At 49.0% G+C, this 20,785-nt stretch overlaps 1 protein-coding gene across 3 annotated transcripts; it reads right to left on the bottom strand.

The window, feature by feature from the left end:
* Window positions 1-4,692: 4,692 nt before the first annotated feature.
* On the bottom strand, window positions 4,693-19,692 carry LOC136450547 (wall-associated receptor kinase-like 21). Of its 3 annotated transcripts, none has more exons than XM_066451036.1 (3): window positions 18,761-19,692; window positions 6,728-6,769; window positions 4,693-6,170 (listed from the first exon to the last, which is right to left on the bottom strand). In XM_066451036.1, the coding sequence occupies exons 1-3, from the start codon at window positions 19,605-19,607 to the stop codon at window positions 4,885-4,887; spliced, it is 2,175 nt and encodes a 724-aa protein (XP_066307133.1). In that variant the 5' UTR covers window positions 19,608-19,692; the 3' UTR covers window positions 4,693-4,884. The 3 variants fall into 3 exon arrangements, with proteins under 3 accessions (XP_066307133.1, XP_066307131.1, XP_066307132.1); XM_066451034.1 differs by lacking the exon at window positions 18,761-19,692 and adding an exon at window positions 15,265-16,160 and having other exon boundaries at window positions 4,694-6,170; XM_066451035.1 differs by lacking the exons at window positions 6,728-6,769; window positions 18,761-19,692 and adding an exon at window positions 15,265-16,160 and having other exon boundaries at window positions 4,694-6,170.
* Window positions 19,693-20,785: the final 1,093 nt, after the last annotated feature.

The raw sequence follows: 20,785 nt of genomic DNA on the forward strand, positions 1-20,785 counted from the left end.
GAGAGTGTGGGCACCGAAGATCAACTTGCCAACATATTCACCAAGCCACTTGATGAGAAGAGGTTTTGCAAGCTAAGGAATGAATTGAACATACTTGACTTCACCAATATATGTTGATGCACCCCCGTTATATGATATGCATCTCCTTCGAGCAATACAAGGTATAAATTGATTGGCATGACATTCATCCTTGCCAAGGACATGATTAGTGCATCTAGACATATTTCACATTTGAATAGGCTCATTCATGAAAATCAAATGAATTTGATGCTTGTATGGTACCACTATTACTTGTATGATTGAAATGATCTAGTGGTAGCATATGACATGTTTGTGGGCTTGTAAACCTAGTGTTTGATCTATAAAATGAGTTATAAGTGTTTAACTCAACATGGTACAAGATAACCCTTATTTGGAGGTGTGAAGAAGCTTGTCCTTGGATCAAACCGAGTTAAATATCTTTTGCAAGTAATCTAGATTGAACCAAAATAAAAAATGATCCTCATTTCACATGGTTTCACCCAAACCTATCTATAATTTGAACCTATCTATAATTTAAGCCTTTGTGGTCATTGATGACAAAGGGGGAGAGAAATAAAGATAAGTGATAGGGGGAGTGTAGTGTAGAGAGATAAGAAATGATAAAGGAAGGGGGTCAATTATAAAATCTTGAGCACACAAGTAGGGGGGCAAGCTCATGAACTTATATGGTGCATTTGAATGAGCATCTCATATGTTTGCTTGCATGGCACTAGTTTTCAATTTCAATATCCATGCTTGTGTGGTGTATGCTAGTGTAAGTTTGAATGATGAAATGAAAAACTAGCATGCATAGGATATCTAATGATTTCATTTCCAAGTATATACAAGTGGTATCTAGCTATCAAGTGGTATCTAGCTAAAGTAACTAGACTTATGTTCATCATATGGAAACTAAACCCTTACTTGTAATATTGATCTCATGAGGTGTTCTAGTTTTTATGTATGTCTAGTTACAAATGGTGCTAAGGATGGTATAATAGTGCACTCCGATTGGTATCACGCTTTAAAGGTCTATCTCTTATACCTTAGCATCATTTGGTAGAAATTGTCTCCTATATTTCCTATCTAAGCATATGTGCAAAGCTACAATCCAAACTCTTAGCACATATGTAGGGGGGGCAATTGCTACCATATGGAGTTCATGAAACTTGTCCATATCCTTTACACATGGTAAATATGCTTGGGCAAGCAACCTGAACTCAATTGAATCTTATTTCATATCTTTGTATAAGGGTTATCATCAATTACCAAAAAGGGAGAGATTGAAAGCTCTAGTTTGGTTTTGGTTAATTGATGAAACCCTAAGTGCTAACCTAGTTTATCAAAGTGATCATGAGATAGGTAGCACTACTCCAAGTGATGAAGCAATGACGAAGATCATGACAAATGGTGATGGCATGGTTATGATCAAAGGCTTGAACTTGGAAAAGAAGAAAGAGAAAAACAAAAGGCTCAAGGCAAAGGTATAAAATATAGGAGCCATTTTGTTTTAGTGATCAAGACACTTAATGAGTGTGATCACATTTAGGATAGATAGCCGTACTATTAAGAGGAGTGAAACTCGTATCGAAATGCGGTTATCAAAGTGCTACTAGATGCTCTAATTTATTGCATATGCATTTAGGATCTAGTGGAGTGCTAACACCCTTGGAAATATTTGTGAAAATATGCTAACACATGTACACAAGGTGATACACTTGGTGGTTGGCACATTTGAGCAAGGGTGAAGAAGATAGAGATGATAGAGGGTCAGTCTTGTTGTTTTACAACTGACCAGACGCTGGTCTCAGGGAGACCGGCACGTCCGGTCAGGCATGGCAGTGATACCCTGCGTCGGTCATGTGACCGGACGCTGGGCCTCTGACTGACCAGACGTTGGAAGGCAGTGTCCGGTCAGAGATGACGGAGCTGCACAGTAATTAGGATGACTGACCGGACGCTGGTTGTGTCCAGTCAAGTGCCACCGGACGTGTCCGGTCGAAGAAAACTGGTTTTGGAACCTTACTATAAACGACCAGACGCTGGGGGTTCAGCGTCCGGTCACTTGTGCTGGAGCGTCCGGTCAACTGTCGACCGTTGAGATCAGACGACTCCTATTGAACGTAGGATGACACGTGACCGCCATCGGGTGACCGGAGCGTCCGGTCACCCCGATCAGTGCCCAGTGAAGGGGTACAATGGCTCTATTTCATGGGGGCTTCTATTTAAGCCCCATGGCCGGCTCAAGCTCACTCTCTTGCACATTTTCATTAACATAACAACCTTGTGAGCTTAGCCAAAGCACTCCCACTCATCTTCATCATTGATCCATCATCTTTGTGAGATTGGAAGAGAATCCAAGTGCATTGCTTGAGTGATTGCATCTAGAGGCACTTGGTATTCGTGTTGCGCTGCGGTTTTTGCTTGTTACTCTTGGTGGTTGTCACCACCTAGACGGTTTGGTGCAGCGGTGGAGGATCGGCACGAGTTGGTGATTGTTTGTGGCCGCCTTCGGTGATTGTGAGGAGAGTTGTACCTTTCCCGGTGGAGTGCCGAAAGGTAACTCTAATAAATTGCTCATGTCATTGAGTTACCTCACTTGTGGGTAGGTTCTTGTGGTGTCCAATCGTGTGGACGAGGTTTGTGAAACACCTCTTAGCCGCCGAACCACCAAGTGTGGGTCGACACAATGGGGACGTAGCGTGTTGGCAAGCACGTGAACCTCGGGAGAAAAACGGTTGTCTCTTGTCATTTGTATTCTCCCGGTGATTAGCATAATCTTCATCTTGTGATTGGTTCATTCCTCTACACGGCGGTATAATCACCCTACTCACTCATTTACATTCTTGTAAACTAGTTGTGGCAAGCTCTTTAGTGTAATTAGAATTGAGAGCTTGCTTTGTTTTATTAAGTTTATCTAGTGGAGCTCTTTAGAGTAGGAAGATTGAGAGCTCTTAGTGAGTAGTAACTTTGCAAGTTGTGTGCCTAATAATCATTACAACTAGAATTGTTGGATAGGTGGCTTGCAACCTTTGTAGAGCTAGAGCAAGTTTGCATTTCGCTATTTGTCATACTAATCAAATTGCTCTAGTTGATTTGTAGATTTTTAAATAGGCTATTCACCCCCCCCCCTCTAGCCATATTATGACCTTTCACCAAAGTCGCGCTCCATCTGATAGTACCACTCGGCTGCGATGCCATCCAGATGCAATGACGCCATCCACACCTTCTCGTCCTCTGGCACGCGATGCCCACGAAAATAGTTGTCACACTTATTGAGCCAATTCAACTGATCTGCCTCGCCATTGAAGCTGAGAAACGGAATTTTGGGTGGGCGGTGAGGCTCCCGGCGGCCTTCGATGTTGCCTTGATGACGGTCGCCGCGGTCGAAGAGACGGTAGTCGTGGCCTCCACGATCGAACTCCCGGCCGCCCCTGTCCCAGTCGAAGTCACGCTCGAACTCCCGACCGCCCCTGTCTTGGTCGGAGCCACAGAAATCACGGACGAAATCTCGACCGCAGTCACGGTCGTAGCCGCCGCAGTCACGCGCATAGGGGCCACGCTCGAAGTCCCTATCGTGCCCGTAATCGCGTCCGTCGCGCCCATAGTCGTGTCCGTAGCTAGCCACAGAGTCGCGATCGATGCGACCCGGCTCGCGACGACCGAAACGATCGCGTGGGTCCAGGAACCGCTCGTGGTCACACAGAGTCCGCGCACGAAACTCGTCCTAGGCGCGGTCCTGATCCAAGTCGTCGTCGTGAGCAGCACCGTCGTCGCGGGTGTTGTCTCTGTCGGCGCGGATGTCATCCCCACCACCCGCAGCATCATCCGTGATAGCGCCCTTGCCGGCCAAATAGCATCATCCGTGACAGCGCCCTTGCCGACATCGGTCTTGCCTGACTCGATGCGCGCCAGCCGCTGGTCATGGGAGTTGAGGCGATTGGTGATGGTGGAGCTGACCCAAGATGCGATCCAATTTGGCATCCATGGCCACAGGATCGTAGGTGCCGGACATGGTGATCGATGCACCCGTGAAGGGCTCCGATACCAAATTGTTATGGTGTGGACGAGTACGATGGGGAGGTCGCAGGGGAGAGTGGAGTAGAAGGCTGGAATGAGAATTGGAGCGCAAGGGATAGCGAGGAAGTGGTGCAACGGGAGGTTCGCCGGCGGCAGCGGCAGAAGCGCTAGCAGCCAAAGGTAACCCGCCCACCTTGGGAGGGTTTATTCCTTCTTCGATAAGTCCTATTACAATCTCTAAGTGCCCTTTATATAATAGGTGCACTCCTAACAACCCAAAATAGATTTCCTAAATTTCCTCCCTTTCCTCTTCTAACTTAATCAACCGAGCCCCTTAGCCACGGCTGGGCCGGCGCCTATACTGACGCCCTACAAAGATGTATATAACAAGTACATATATATGGCCTGCTGGTTCCTTGTGAAAATCAGTCTATTCCCCAATGATTTCATGTGGCCTAGTGCAATTGGTGAAGGAAACAAAGTGTGGATATTGTTCTTGTGTAAGTAGTTTGTGTTCTGATAAAACTATGGAGTTCAGTTTTGAGGTATCTTGTGGCCAAACTAATGTTTTCTTGCTTGCGTGGTAAAGTACGACGAAGGAAACCAAAGATGTCTTTCTCCTGACACTGTTAGCAATACCATGGGCAGTTTTTGTACTAACTAATGCCAGTGAGATTTTAAGATAATGCTGCACAGTACATTATGTTTTTTTTTAAAAAAAATCGTAGCTATACAACAATGGATGGCATCTTGGACACTGAATTTTACTAGAGAAAATCAGGGACAAAATTTTTGTTAAATCACATTGGTTTCCTCATCAGTGTACAAGAGCTATAGCTTACGCTATGCAGCAAAGCGCGGCATGGAGCCGTTGGTCGACGGCGAGCTCTTGTCGCTGACCCACACCTCCTGCATGGACACCGGCGAAGCCGCTGCCTTCTTCGCCATTGCGTCCGGGCCGTCTAAGCTCACGTCGATCTGGATGTCCATCATAGTCATAGGCCGGAGCCTTGACCCGGGTTCCTCCGAGTCGCCGTCGTCCGGGTCCGGGGCGGCGAACCTGATCCGGTACAGCTCGGCGGCCACCTCGCTCATGGACGGCCGGACGTCCTTCTGGAACGCGAGGCACCGGAACGCCAGCTCGCTGACGTGGCGGACCGAGCCCATGACCCACTCCTCGCCGCCGCCGCCGCCGAGGAGCGCCGGGTCGACGATCTCGCCCACCCTGCCCTTGCCGATGCGGTCGAGCGCGAGGGAGGCGAGGTTGACCTCGGCGGGCGGGCGGTCGAAGTCGACGACCTTCATGGCGGTGATGAGCTCCAGCAGCACGACGCCGAAGCTGTACACGTCGCTTTTGTCGGAGAGGTAGAAGTTCTGGTGGTACTCCGGGTCCACGTACCCGGGCGTGCCCTGCGGCGCCGTGGAGACGTGCGAGCGCGCCGCCTCCAGGTGGTCCACGGCGCGGGACAGGCCGAAGTCGGCCAGCTTGGGGCGGAGCGCCCCGTCGAGGAGGATGTTGCTGGACTTGACGTCGCGGTGGAAGATGGGCGGCCGCATGCCGTGCAGGTAGGCGATGGCGGCCGCCGTCTCCGCCGCCACGCCCAGCCGCGCGCGCCACGTCAGCCGGCTGCGTCCGCCGCTGCTGGCGGAGAGGAGGTGCTGGGAGAGCGTGCCGTTGGGCACGTACTCGTAGACGAGCACCTGCTCGCCGCGGTCGAGGGAGCAGCCGAGGAGGCGGACCAGGTTGGGGTGGCTCACGGAGGAGATGAGCTTGATCTCGTTCAGCAGCAGCGCCGCCTCCGCCGCCGCGTCGTCGTCATCGTGGTGGAGGCGGCAGCGCAGGCGCTTGATGGCCACCAGCGCCGCCGGCGCGCTGCTGCTGCTGCTGCCCGGGAGCTTGCCGACGTACACGGTGCCGTACGCGCCCGTGCCCAGGCGGTGCGTGTGCGAGAAGGAGTTGGTCGCGCGCGCGATCTCGGCGTACGAGTACACCGGCACGCCGCTCGACGTCGCCGCCTCCGACAGCAGCCGCATCGCCGCCAGCCGCTCCGACGCGGACCGCCCGGCCTTGTAACGCCGGCATTGCAGCCGAAGCGCGCCGGCGGCCGCCGCCACGCCCGCCAGAACACCTGACGTTGGAATTGATAAAATAAAATCATTTTCTTGGTCAAAAAATGCAACAAAAATCTGACTTTCACTGGGGCCTTGTTTAGATACCATCCAAATTCAAAGTTTTTTCACTCTCTCTTCATCACATCAATTTTTAACCGCTTGCATAGAGTATTAAATGTAGATAAAAAAATAACTAATTACACAGTTTAGTTGAAAATCACGAGATGAATCTTTTGAGCCTAGTTGGTCCACGATTGGACAATATTTACCAAATAAGACGAAAGTGGTACTATTTATTGGGTTCACTTTTTTTCACGATCTAAACGAGGCCTAGATAAAAGACTTTATTTTTCCATTTTTTTTCCATTTGTGTTTGCAGAATTTTATTCCAGGTCGACGCGGTCAGCAATCAACGTGCTTGAAACTGCACGTAACCGGCAGCGAAAGAGTAGACGAGACAAGCTGACTTGACTAGACTCATCTCGTTGTTCTCACCATGACGTACACAGCAGGATTACTGCCGTGTGGTACTGACAAACAGTAATAAAAGTCAGAAGAGTCTGTTTTTTTTTACCTGCAACTATGACTATGAGGAAAACCTTGTTCTTGGAACTCCCTGCAAATAAAAAAGTACAGAAAAAAAGTGAGCATTGACTTGGTAAGATCATAAATTGGGACAGATTCTGGTGGCAGTTGGTAGGTTTTCTGTTGAGGAATGAGTAGTATTAAGCGCGTGTTTAGTTTCTCAATTTGGGAATTTGGGCTACTATAGCACTTTCGTTTTTATTTGACAAATAGTGTTCAATCATGGACTAATTAGGCTCAAAACGTTCGTCTCGCAATTTCCAACCAAACTGTGTAATTAGTTTTTTTTCGTCTATATTTAATGCTTCATGCACGTATCGCAAGATTCGATGTGATGGCTACTGTAGCACTTTTTTGAATTTTGGGTGGAAACTAAACACGCGCTAAAAAGTGCTTCATTTATATGACCTGTGTGTGTGTGACTCAATGATTCTGACAGATTCATACTACTCAGATCATAATTTGAATTCATTAGGGTTTTGTTCAGATACTGTAGATGGGATCTTGCACACCATAATTATTCCCTTCATCATATACTCATATCATATCCCCCTAGTAGCATATGATAATATTTTATATTTGGACATTTGGTGTCCATACAAAAACATTTATTTTTTTCAAACAGTAACTAGAAAAAAATTTACTAGTGCCGCAGAGTTTTCCAGGCTATGGAATTACACTCCCGGTCTCTGTTGACAGCTCGATTCTGGCTAAGATACGGTTGCCACTTGAGAAAATTCAACCGGAAAATCTTCCAGACACAATTTGTTGGACCCGGAAGAGTCACCGTGGAAACATATATAGAAAATACAAATCCCGTTTCGTAGCTTATGTCGGCGGGTTGAATTCAAGAAAGAATATGAAATTACAAAATGTGGTGTATTTTTAACTGTGAAAAGGTCAAGCAAGGCCTCAAGGGTTCCATGCGGCCATTTATCAGCTGGCTGCCTTAAGGATCAAGGTGTGGCAGTTTCAAACACGTGGCAGACACTGCTATCCTATTTGTCAAACCCAGTCTCCATCTTTGGCACCTGCCTTATTTAAAGCACGGCAAAGTCTAAATGATGTGAAATTAGTAGTATCACTACTGGAGACGGCTTCTTTGTCGAATGTCCCAGACTTTGCCGAGTGCTTTTTATCGGGCACTCGGTAAAGAGGCTGTTTGCCGAGTGCCAGAGAAAAAACACTCGGCAAACAACTGGCACTCGACAAAAAGGTGGTTTGCCGAGTGCCGAACACTCGGCAAAGACCAGGTTTGCCGAGTGTCAAACAATAACACTCGGCAAAGGGCCGCCGTCGTTAATGGCCGGTAGCCGCCGTTAATCCTTTGCCGAGTGTCTTCTCCTGACACTCGGCAAAGAGGCTCCTTTGCCGAGTGTCTTCTCCTAACACTCGACAAAGTGGCTCCTTTGTCGAGTGTCATTTTTTGACACTCGACAAATCATTTTTTTTTCACTTTTGACCTCCAAACTTTTTCTGTAGTCCTCAGACAATACCTGGTACTCCATGTTCCAATGTGGCACATTTCTCAAACTTTTTCTATATTTCTTTAATTTATTTCATTTAATTGAATTTTCTTGGATAATTCAAATTATAACTGCTAGTCATTCGAATAATGGAAAAAAAATGAATGGAAAAATGATATTCATGTTATTTAGTATAATGTGAGGCCGTATCCAGGAACAGACCACAAATTTCGAACATCTTGTTCACGAAACATGACCACGAACTTGCGGTCGAGTTGTTTTTAAATTCTATAAAAAGCAAACGAAGTCCAAAATTCATAAAACTTGTCAAGATGTCAAGATATCATATGTGGAGGCTGTGATAAAAAATTGAGGAGGTTTTGCACAAGTTGCCAGCGCCGGCCGCTCCCGCGCCGCCCCCGCCCCCGCCCCCGCCCACGCCCGCGTCGTCCCTGGCGCTTCCCCAACCGTCGCCTTGTCCATCGGCGCCCTGACCCCTTCACCACCGCCGCCCTACGACGCCCACTAGGTATGCCCTACGTCGTCGTCGTCGTAGTATTACTAGTAGTTGCGGTAGTAGTAGTGGTAGAGTAGCAGTGGTCGTAGTCGTAGGAGTGGTTGTGACATTGTTATATATATGTGGTTGGATATAATCTTGTGCATGACGGCCATCGTGCCGTTCATATATATGTGCATGTCGGCCATCATGCCGTTGATTTTCTTACAGGTTTTGGAAACCTCACCATGCAGGGGAGGTGCTGCCGAAATTTTGTATTGACAGTTTTATGTTTCTTTTTTTTGTAGAGAAGAGCCCGTCGGAGCGGAGCCGGAGTACCTCGGCGACCCCGATCGCCTTCCTCGCCGCCGCGGGTCTGCCTGCACCGCGTCGCCTCGCCACTGCACCGACCCGCCATGGCCCCGCTAGCCTGACTCCACCGCCACCCTAGGTATAACCCCTCTTTCCGTATCATGGTCGTAGATCACGTAACCCAGTTAGGCGTCTCCCGTTCGAAAGAGATGCGGTTGGAAATATGCAGATATTTCTATATCTAAAACCGTATCTGTTTCGAATTGTCCATGTTTTTTGGACAGCCCGCGGATGCGTAGGTGGGGTTAGTTTCCATGGTCTGCTCCGATCCGAGACAGAGTTTCGGCATCATCTCCCTGTTGTTCTCTGGATACACACTCTCCCTGGCAGGACGTGTATTTGGAGAACAGCGGGGAGGTGCTGCCGAAATTCTGTCTTGGATAGGAGTAGAGCATGGAAACTAACCCCACCTACTCATCCTCATGTGGGATTAGGACCTATCCTCACCTATTAGATAGTAGGAACATCATGTAGATGCAATTGATGTTTATATTACTCGCTGCTATATATGTTAGAGGATGGAGGACCGTGAGTGGATGTACACGGACCGCGCAAGTCAGGGTCAGGTCAACAATGAATGGATCGACAAGACCGATGCTTTCTTGGAATGGGCATTTGGTGTGGCTGCTAAAGGAGCGAGTAAAATTTGTTGTCCCTGCAGTAAATGTGTAAACAGGAAAAGACAAACGAAAAAGGTCATGGGAGAACATCTTTGGAAGAATGAATTTACGGTAGACTATACTAGGTGGGTCTACCATGATGAAGCCGATCGTATGAGAGAGGAGGTGGTGAGACCACGCGTCGAGGATTATGATGCTGATACGAGGGTAGCAGACATGTTAAATGACTATCACAAGGCACAGTTCGCTGAAGGACATACGGAGGAGGAGCCAGAGGCAACCACAAAGGCGTTCTATGACATGTTTGTCGTGGCATAGAAACCCCTTCACGGCCAGACAAAGGTTTTCTCAACTGGATGCCATTGGACGCATAATGGCGTTAAAGTCCTAGTATAGCCTGAGTCGAGACGCCTTCGATGGTATGTTGACAGTTATTGGCAGCCTGCTTCCGGAGGGTCACCTTCTGCCAAAGAGCATGTACGAGTCACAGAAACTCCTTCGTGCACTTAAGATGCCGTATAAGCAGATATATGCTTGCCCGAAGGGGTGCATCCTATTTAGGAAAGAATACGTGGAAGCAAAGTACCGTCCAAAGTGTAAATCCTCTAGGTTCCTGGAGGTAGATTCTGGTGATGGCCAGAAGAGGCAGCTTGACATTCCCGTGACAATCCTACGGCACCTTCTGTTCATACCGAGGATCCAACGGCTATACATGACCAAGGAATCCGCAAAACAGATGATATGGCACAAAAATGGCAAATGATACAATCCTGACAGGATGGTACATGCATCCGATGGTGAAGCATGGACCCACTTTGATGGCATTCATCATGAGAAAGCTAAAGAGGCTCGTAATGTACGTGTTGCGCTGGCAATAGATGAGTTCAATCCTTATGGAATGATGGCTGCCCCATACACATGTTGGCCCATGTTCGTTATCCCCCTCAATCTCCCCCCCGACGTATGCTTTCAACGATAGAACGTATTCTTGTCGTTGATAATTCCTGGACACTCGGGGAATAATATGGGTGTGTTCATGGAGCCTGTGATTGATGAATTGGTCCATGCTTGGGAGGAAGGGGTATGGACATACGACCGAGGTACAAAGAAAAACTTCAAAATGCATGTTTGGTACCACTACTCCCTGCATGACTTCCTAGCGTATGGGATATTCTGCGCCTGGTGTGTTCACGGGAAGTTTCCATGTCCAGTATGCAAGGAAGGTCTGAGGTTCATTTGGTTGCAGACGGGTGGTAAGTATTCATCGTTCGACAAACATCGGCAATTCCTCCCTCTTCACCATGCATTCAGACGAGACATCAAGAACTTTACGAAATGTGTCGTAGTGACAGACCCTACACCACCGATAATTACGTTGTGTTTATTTTGCATCTATTTCTAAGTACTTCTTATTTATCTATGCTTATTGGTTTACTCTTTTTAATTGCAGGTGATTGAACAAAGATTGTGGGCGGTGGGATGAGGAAGCTAACGTCCTTGTACCGAAGGACAAGGACCGCTGCACCGGGGGAGAGTAGGAGGAGGAGCAGCCGCAGGAGGGAGTCATCACCTACCGCCCCATCACGTGAGGAGGAGGAGGAGCAGGTGCCCCAAGAGGACACTGAGGAGGCGCGGAGGATGATGAGGAGGCGTAGGAGGACGCGTAGGAGGACGACGAGGACGAGGCGACAGCGGGGGGTTCCGCTTCCTCTAGTTCGTCGAGCGTCTACTTGCGAGGTCCCACGAGCCTCCCTCAGTGACCGATACCTCGTGAGAGACGCCCGCTGATTCAAGCTGAGGGGGAAAAGTAAGTAACTTTAGATGTTATCACTACTTTATATGATATGTTGAAAATCAAAATAGAAATTAATAATTTTTCTTAATCACTTGGGTAGGAACTGGACAATTGTGGCGAGTGGAGGTGGTCACACACGCCAAGTCAATGGCATCCTCGGTCTTCTATGCAAGGAGCACTTCCCTGGCCTGGTTGAGTACGCCAGAGTGACGGGACCGACCTACTCGTTTGACCACTATGCCGCCGCCCCCGATGCTGCAGATCGAGCTCGTAGGGTATTCAATAATAAGGCGGAGCAGGTGAAGCAAGAGCTGTGGGTAAGTCTTCCTCGCACTACATTGCTCAATACATTCTTGAAATAATGAATAGATACATCGTGTTTGTATGCAGGATTTCTTTAGATGCTAGGACAGACATGAGGCCAGGGCGGATGCGGTGGCTGCCAAATGCTGCAAAAAACTCGTCGTGGACATGCATTATGAGGCGCGCATCTAGGCCGTCGTAACTTACCACGAGACCGTCCTTGGAACGAAGGTCACCAAAAGGGACGCAAGATCCATGACGCTGACCTAGGACCAGTACCTGCAGGTAAATACAGAACATTAATACTGATTCCTTTTGAGATTAAGTAGGCTTAATTTCATCTTCTGATATGTCATGTACTTGATGGCCTGTAGATAATTCCTTATTGGTGCGCCGCGCATCCCCAGTGCTAGGAACAGATGGTGGACAGGTGGTGCTCACGCGAGTGGGAGGAGACGCACAACTTGTGCCGGGAGCGGCGTTTGATGATGCTAGGTGTAGCACACCATCAAGGCAGTCGTAGCCTTAGCGGATACGCAGAAACATGGGTACGCAAATTCATTTATTTATTCTAACGCTCAATTCTGCATGATTTCTAATCATCTTGCATTTTTTCTTGTAGTCGGTGTCACATGGTGGCCAGCCTTGCACCATCTTCAAGGCATTTGCTATGGCCCACAAGGGCAAGGCGACGTCCGACATCGACTACAACCCGGAGGATGGGCCCGAGGCGTACAGCAATGCGACCGTCCACAACCGCCTTAGTGAGTACACATCGATGGCAAGGGAGGTCCATGGGTTAGAGTACGATCCGAGCACCGAGGACCTTGATGGAGAAGTTGTCATGAGGGTGGGAGGAGGCAAAAAGCATGGGCGGTACTGGATTGGCGATGGCGCAATCAACTCGTCCGCTACTCCCAGTCTCTCTTAGATTCGAGCAAGCAGCACGAGCAGGAGCCTAGCCATATGACCTCGGCAGGACACTTCACACCACTGGGTGGAGGCACTCGAGGTTATTCCTGGTTTATTCGTCGTTCATTGATTTTTTCATACCTTTCCTTTGCATTATTGTAACATTGGGGTGAATATATTGTAGGCCCAGTTGGAACAAGAGAGGAGGATACGGGAGCAGATGCAGGCGAAGATAGAGAGGGTGGAGGCCGAGCGGGAGGCCGAGCAGCGGAGGATGGCGGAGATTCTTCAGTACATGCAAAGTCTTGGCGCCGCTACAGGTGTAGCTTCGCCACCTTTGCTATTCGCTCCACCTCCACCTCCACCTCCTCACTATTCTACTCCTGTGAGTATAAATGTTTTAGTTTGTATGTTCATGTTTACGATCAAACCTAGTAGAGTATTAAAGTTTTATTCATGTATGGTATATATTTATCTTGTTTCACACATGTAATCTCTTCTCCTTTGTGCAGAATCAATCGGCGACATCGAACGATCCTCATGCTTCAGCGAATCCTTCACCAAATCAGTGATGATACTTGTGGTTGTTAATGATACTTCTATTTGCAATTGTGGTTGAAGATGATGGAGCACTTGGATTACTTGTGAACTTATTTGTGATATGGGGCCTGTTTGGTAGGGCTCTGGCTCCTCTGAAAATGGCTCCGGCTCTGGCTCCTCTGTAGAAGTGGCTTCTCTGTAGGAGCCGAAGCTTTTTGAAAAAACGTTTGGCAAAACGGCTCCTCCTGTTCTTCTAGAATTGATGAAAAGTAAAAATATCCAAAGTGCCCCTACTTATTATTTGACTGTACAAAATCTTGCATCAATTAATTATAATATCGGTTATAATTTAGGTAAATCATTTTTTGAGCAAAGGTAAATCATATTTAAAATAATTTCTAATGAAGAAATGAGGAAGGCACCCCTTTGGGCCTAGGCCCATACGACCTGCACCAACCCACTGCTGGTCTTCCCTTCCAAGGAACCAACCGCTCGCATCTTCTCGTAAAAAAAGATTGCAGTGCCGCCACCGCCACCGCTCTTGGCTCCGCTTGCTCAGGCCACCGCTGCCAGCAGCAGGATCGCACCCAGTGCCTGCGCCGCCGCTCTCCTACGCCGTGCTTGCTCTCTCCCATGCCGCCACCGCCGCCGCTCCCACACGGCACTTGCTCACGCCGCCGCTCACCGTACAGCGCCGCCGAAGCCTACTGCCATCCTGCGTAGCCGAGCGAGACAAGGAAGGGCGTCAACGTCTTTGCATTCTAGACAGCAGGAGGAGCCACACGGAGCTACGTTTCTTGGCTCCTCCTCGTGCTATACAAAACGGCTCCGACTCCCAAAGTGCTCCGCCGGAGGAGCTGTTCTATGAAGAGGTGTTTGGTGGAGCTCCTGCAAGAGCCGAAGCCGGAGCCCTTGCAGGAGCCCTGCCAAACAGGTTCATATTGTGAGACATGAGACGTTTGTGATATATATGTGGCGTTTGTGATATATATGTGGTGTTGGTGATATATATGTGGTGTTGATGATATATATGTGATGTTGGTGATATTTGTTATATATATCTTCTGTTTGTTTGGATGTGATGTAAAAAACAAATAAAAAGGCTATTTTCAGTCACTTTGCTGAGTGCAATGGCCATGACACTCGACAAAGTGACTACCTAGGAACTATCTGGGAACATGCTTTGTCGAGTGCAAAGGCCGTTGCACTCGGCAAACATCAGAGATTTGCCGAGTGCCATGGGACAGGCACTCGGCAGACATTACATACTTTGCCGAGTGTCTTTCCGGCGGCACTCGGCAAAGTGACCACCTTTGTCGAGTATCTAAGTCGACGACACTCGGCAAAGCGAGGACCTTTGCCGAGTGCTTGACCTTGGCACTCGGCAAAGCCGCCATCACGGTGGCGTTCGCCGTCACGGCCACTTTTCTTCGCCGAGTGTCGGATTGGCACTCGACAAAGTCTTTGCCGAGTGCCCGATAAAGTGCACTCGGCAAAGAGGTCTTTGCCGATAAACTGTTTACCGAGCGCCCTTTGCCGAGTATAACACTCGGCAAAGGATATGCCGAGTGTATATCGGCCTTTGCCGAGTGCCTGAGGCACTCAGCAAAGATGCTGTCTCCGGTAGTGTATCTATGGGGTTTTTTTGTTCGGTTGTTGTGAGAGAAAAATACTATACCGTGGCTGCGCAAAACACAAAATCAGATTTCTTGAAGTATGAAATTGCTTGGCAGTTGTAGCGTTGGAGATGGGCATGCAAAAACCTAGCAGTGCTCCTCTCCTTTAGAAAGTGATATGCCACTGTTGCCACATTAAGGCTACGTAACATAACTTGGTGGGTTAGTGATGAGTGTGAACTATGATTAGCTAGCTCGCGCGTGATTGACCGCAGGGAAGACTTCCGGGCCCCGCTCACCAACACCCCACCCACACGGGATCCTCTGTGGCACGCGTGGATCCGTCCGTCGGACTGCGAGACTCCGACTGGATCGGAGCAACAAATAATGATCAGGAAGAACTCACCCACGCCGAAGTGGCATCCATCGCCGGCGGCGAACCCGTCGCCGGACATCCCGTCCACGCACGCGCACCGGTGGCCCCACGCCCCGCTCGGTGTCTCGACGTCGTGGCACGTCGCGTTCTGCGCGCAGCGAACCACGGTAGCGTTGGCGTTGGCGGAGGTGCTATTGCACCTCCCGTCGAGCCACCATCCCAGCTCCGCGACGCCGAACTCCACCGAGGCCACCCCCTCCGGCGGCGTGTACGCATACACCGCAGACGTCACGTCCTCGCACCCAGCGTGGTCCACCTTCTTCCATTGCAGGAACAGGAACCGGCCCTCCTCCTCGGCCGTCGCCGCAGCTGTGCTGTTCGGCGGCGAGGCCACGCACGTCGAGGCGGAATCGTTGCCACGGCCGCCGCACTGCGCCGTGGGGAACAGGCTCGACAGAACGTCGTCCCTGACGCTGCAGCTGGAGTTCGCAGCCGGTAAGCGGCAGCGACCCCCGCGGAGGAACAGCCCGGTGTGGGAGGAGACGCCGTAGCAGGCGCCGGTGAGCGACCCCTGTGCCTCGCGGACGGTGCGGCTGCACGAGGGCGCGACGGAGACGACGAAGGTGGAGGCGCTGGAGTTGAACGAGGTGATCGGGTACGGCGCGTCCGCGGTGCTGTTCGTCAGGAGGAGCGGCGTGGACGAGGTGGCGTTGCAGTCCAGGAGGATGGGGCAATCGCCGGAGAAGCCGAAAGGGTACGGCACTGAGGTGTTGCCGCACCGCCGATAGCTACAACTGCCACCGCCGGCGGCGGCGGCGGAGGAGGTTTCATACAAGAGGGAGAGGAGGAAGAGCAGGCGGCGCATGTAGGCAGACAGTTCACGCTGCCGGTGGGTCGGTCTCCGCTGTGTGCTTGCGATGAGCATGTGTTTTGATTGCTTGCTTAGCTAGTCATATACGCCTGCGGCCTGCCTAATATTGCAGCCATGCCAATGGAGAAAGGGACGGCAGCCGTCACCGTGATTGCTTTGCTTGTTTAGTCAGTCAGTCAGAGAGCCGCGTGTTTTTTTTTTTTTTTTTTTGGTGCTGCAGCTGCGTCTGGGCCCTCTAAAGGACTCCTTTGAACAGCCCAATCCTCACCGGATCCCGACCCAATCCGTGGGTGGATTGAGGCCCGTGGGGGCGCTGCCCTTACCAGCCCAGCCTAGGTTTTGCTCAAAAAAGAAAAAAAAGCTCAGCCCAGGTTAGCATTTGGATGTTGCTCGAGCCGAAATAGGCACGCGTCTGTTTGCTCCCATCCCGCGGCCAGTCGCCCGCTCTCGCAAACACACAACCTTACACTACATCCGGTCAAACTCGGGTCGATTTCAGGTTCGATCGAAAAAGAAAAAGAAAATGATTGGATCAAAAGATCAATGCACTGGCAGATCGAGTCAGGCTATTTTTTGGATCGGGTCAAACCACGGGTCAAAAATCATTGCTCAAACTCGGTCCGACGCACTGGCCGGTCGTATCGGTTAAGTTTTTTTTTGGACGGATCAGGTCGGGTTGGTCATGTCAAGTGACCCATGAATAGGTCTACCCTACAACATTGGTCGTCAGTCGCTACATCTCCATCGGAGTTAGGGCTTGTTTCCTCCTTAATATGCTGAATATAAGTTAATTACGCTAACTCCTAGAATGAAATCGGAGTAGATACAGACGGATATTACAGATACCAAATACATGTAGTTGTTTGTTTTTGGTGTATTCAGAGTCAAATATAGCTAGTTTTGGATGCACCAGATATTGATATGTAGCTCGTATACTCCCTCTGTCCCAAACAGAAGGCACGCACATGCACATATATGAAAAATTCAAACTTCATAATCATTGACTAATAATAAGTCTAGTCGTATAAAAACTTTATGCTATAACAATATTTGCATTATATTTGTATATAGAAATACTCTCTAACGACCAAACTTTTGTTGCCTCATATGGCATTTTATAAGAGGAAACTTAGCGTTTAAATGTGGAGACCGAACTAAGTTAAATTACACTTTATATATTATATAGAAAGTAGGGAGTGCGTTTTATATATCCGACTTTGAGTGTTCAGATTGAGATATATTCCATCCATAGCTTTCTACATAGAACTATTCATGTTGCCCGTTTGGCTCGATAGATTGGACGAGCTATTTTTTTGTTGGATCGGATGAAAATAGTTGAATAATTATATCTTTGAACTAAAAATAATAACAAATAATTATACACTAATAAATATACACTGTCATTTAATATTTTCATGCTAATTACTACTTCAAAATAAAATATGTTACTGCTACCCTAATTGGCACACAAATCATGCACTAATCAACATAGTAGCACTAATCAAAAGTAATCTTGGCATTATAATTTCTAAGTACTAACATAACATACTAATCATCATGATTTTTTTTACTAATGACCAACATTAGAAAATGTGGATAAGTTCACACGATCATTTTTTATTGATAAACTTATTGAGCAAATAAAGATAATATTCTTTCCTGTTTGGAATGCGGTAAAATTTTCCTATTCCTGTGTTTTTCTCGTGAAATTAAACTGATTTCTATGAAACTCCTGTACAATTCCTGCATAAGTGATTGTCCAGTCTAGCTTGCCTATGAACCAAATGTTTATAAAACATGGACCGCCATCCTCTATGTTCCATCTATAGATATCTATCAAACTAAACATGTTGGAGGGTTATAGACTTATATAGATTATCCATGTTTTCTTCCCCCACTAAGACCCCCTTTGGAACAAAGGATTTATGAAGAAATTTTGGAGGGTTATAGACTTATATGGATTTTTTCCCCTATGTGTTCCGTTGGAACAAAGGTTGGCTATCCTCAAATCCTACAAAATTCTTATGGAATGGCTCAATTCATATGAATTTGAAAGGAGATCTAACATGTTGGAAACTTTCCTTTGTAACTAACTCTCTTCTAATCCCTATGTTATATCCAAATGCTTTATAGAAAATTTCTCACTTTTCCAATTTAAGTAGGATTACATGTGACATGTAATATTAATTCTATGTTTGACATGTAACTTTAATTCTATGTTTTAATTTCCTACTCCTATGTTTTGAATATCTTGTGTTTGCATGAGGTCCTAATAACTCCTTGTTCCGAGCTGTTCTTGTAGCCTGTTTGAAGCATGCACGCGGTGAGTGGTGACGTGGACGGTGGACATACGCGTTTGCAAGGCCCAATGGCCACGACTTCTCTATTATAACGAAAACGAAGGTAAACTCGAGAGCAATATTCTAGGGCTCTAGTCTTATCTATGTAAATTGTATGTACCCGTAGAATTTATTGAGCTAGGTCGCGTATGATTGAGCAGGGAAGACTTCCGGGCCGGGTTGACGTGTCAGTGTCACGCCTGGCCCCGCTCGAGACGAGAGAACCACGGCGGCACACGCAATGACGCGAGCACAGTTCACCGTGACGAGAGCAACGATAATGACTGACAACGAAGCACGAGCACTGTGCACTCACCGCTCGTCGCGCCGTCGTAGTGGCAGCCATCGCCGGCGGCGAACCCGTCGCCGGACATCCCGTCCGCGCACGCGCACCGGTGCCCCCACGCCCCGCTCGGCGTCTGCACGTCCTGGCACGTCGCGTTCATCGCGCACTGCCCGCCGGTGCCGTTGCCGCCGCCGCTGTTGCAACTCCCGTTGAGCCACCAGCCCATCTCCGCGATGCCGAACTCGATCGACGGCACGCCCTGCGCCGTGTACGCGTACACGGCCGAGGTGAGTGCGTCCTGGCACCCGGCGGCGTCCACCGTGTCCCAGCGCAAGAACTGGCCCTCGCCCGTCGTCGCGGCGGGGCTGCCGGGGGCCGTCGGTACGGAGAGCACGCACGTCCAGGACGTGTCGTTGCCGCCGCCGCCGCACTGCGCCGTGCGCAGGATGGCCGACATGACGCCCGACGGCACGTTGCAGCTGCTCGCGTTCGAATTCGAACTCGAACCGCAGCCGCCGCGGAGGAAGAGCCCCGTGCGCGAGGAGACGCCGTACCCGGCGCCGTCGAGCGCCGCCCTGGACTCGGCGACGCCGCGGCCGCACGACGGCGCGAGGGAGACCAGGAAGGTGGAGGCCGTGGCGTTGAACGAGAGCACCGGGTACGGCGCCGCCGCGGTGCTGCGCGGGAGCAGCGCCGTTGACGTGGTGGCGTTGCAGGACAGGAGGATCGGGCAGTCGCTGCCGCCACCGCCGCCGGAGAAGCCGAAAGGGTACGGCACCGTGGTGGTGCTGCACTGCCAGTTGCACGACCCGACGGGTGCGGAGAAGGTTGCATCGGGAAGGAAGAGGAAGAGGAGCAAGAAGACGAGCTGGTGCATGTAGGCAGCTGCCAGTTCACTGTGCTGGTCGTCGTCTCCGATAGCTCTTTACTTGCGACAGGCAGTAGTAGTGCTTTGATTGCTTGCTTAGCTAGTGATATACACCTGCAACCTGCCAATGGAGAGAGAGACGAGAGCGATGGCATCCGTGTGCACGATGTGACCAGAGAGGAGAGTGAGGAAGAAGAGACCGGGACAGGATGATTGGAATTGAAAGCAAAGCTTGTTTAGGCAGTCATGAGAGGACGTATAGTAAATAGTCAAGAAACTAATCCTGCAAAAAAACATATCTTTTGGAGCCATCATTCTGAATTCGGATTCCCCGAGTCGTTTTTGCTGCTATCTTTGACTTGAGGACGCGGAGCCGGGCACTGCATTGCAATGCACTGCATGTATGGCCGTGTGAATCACTGAATTGAGAGTGCACCTGCGTCTGACCGTGGGCACTCTACTACTCCTACCTTCTGTCTTTCTGGCGTGCAGTGTAATCCGGCTCCTGGTCCTGGCGGCTAGCAGCCTTTTTTAAAATGGTTATTTTAGGGTTCGTGGCACTGAACTATTCAACTTGTTGGTGCATGTCAACGGTGAAGAAGGCTGGCCGTTTCCAGCCATGCAGCGAGGAATATGTAGTCAGTTTTTTTTTAATGTCAACCCTCCTAATCACGTCGTATAGTTTTAAGCCAACCTCTTAGGTCTTGTTTGGCCAATAATCCACGTATATTAGGGTTGATTCGGGAAAAAATACGTTGGTTGAGGTAGATACGGACACTGGTACAGAGACGGCTTTTACTCCCGGTGGGGAACCCCCTCTAGTCCCGGTTCCCCACCCGGGAGCAAGCATCCGGGACTAAAGGGGGATCTTTGAGTCCCGGGTCAGGAACCGGGACTAAAGGGGACCTTTAGTTCCGGTGGGTAACACCAACTGGGACTAAAGGTGCCTCCTGACATGCCACGAGGCCGGCACCCTTTAGTCCCGGTTGGTAATACCAACCGAGACTAAAGGTTATTTTTTTTCTTTTTTCTTTTCTTTTTATTTTTTTGTTTTCTTTTCAAAATATGTTTTCGAAGTCGTATTAGTATGTTTCGGTTCAAGCACAATGAACGTATTAAATGACACAATTCAAGCATAGAACTATATATATATATATATATATATATATATATATATATATATATAT

The sequence above is a fragment of the Miscanthus floridulus genome, chromosome 5 (genome assembly GCF_019320115.1).
Source record: "Miscanthus floridulus cultivar M001 chromosome 5, ASM1932011v1, whole genome shotgun sequence".
Lineage (NCBI taxonomy): Eukaryota > Viridiplantae > Streptophyta > Magnoliopsida > Poales > Poaceae > Miscanthus > Miscanthus floridulus.

Bases quoted from the DNA above. Each gene is read 5' to 3' on its own strand.
- LOC136450547 (XM_066451034.1), bottom strand. From the start codon at position 16,159: ATGCTCATCGCAAGCACACAGCGGAGACCGACCCACCGGCAGCGTGAA. The intron at 6,770-15,264 runs GTGAGTTCTTCC...TTTTATTTGCAG, and splicing joins TGGATGCCACTTCGGCGTGG to GGAGTTCCAAGAACAAGGTT. The intron at 6,171-6,727 runs GTAAAAAAAAAC...TTCCAACGTCAG, and splicing joins CCTCATAGTCATAGTTGCAG to GTGTTCTGGCGGGCGTGGCG.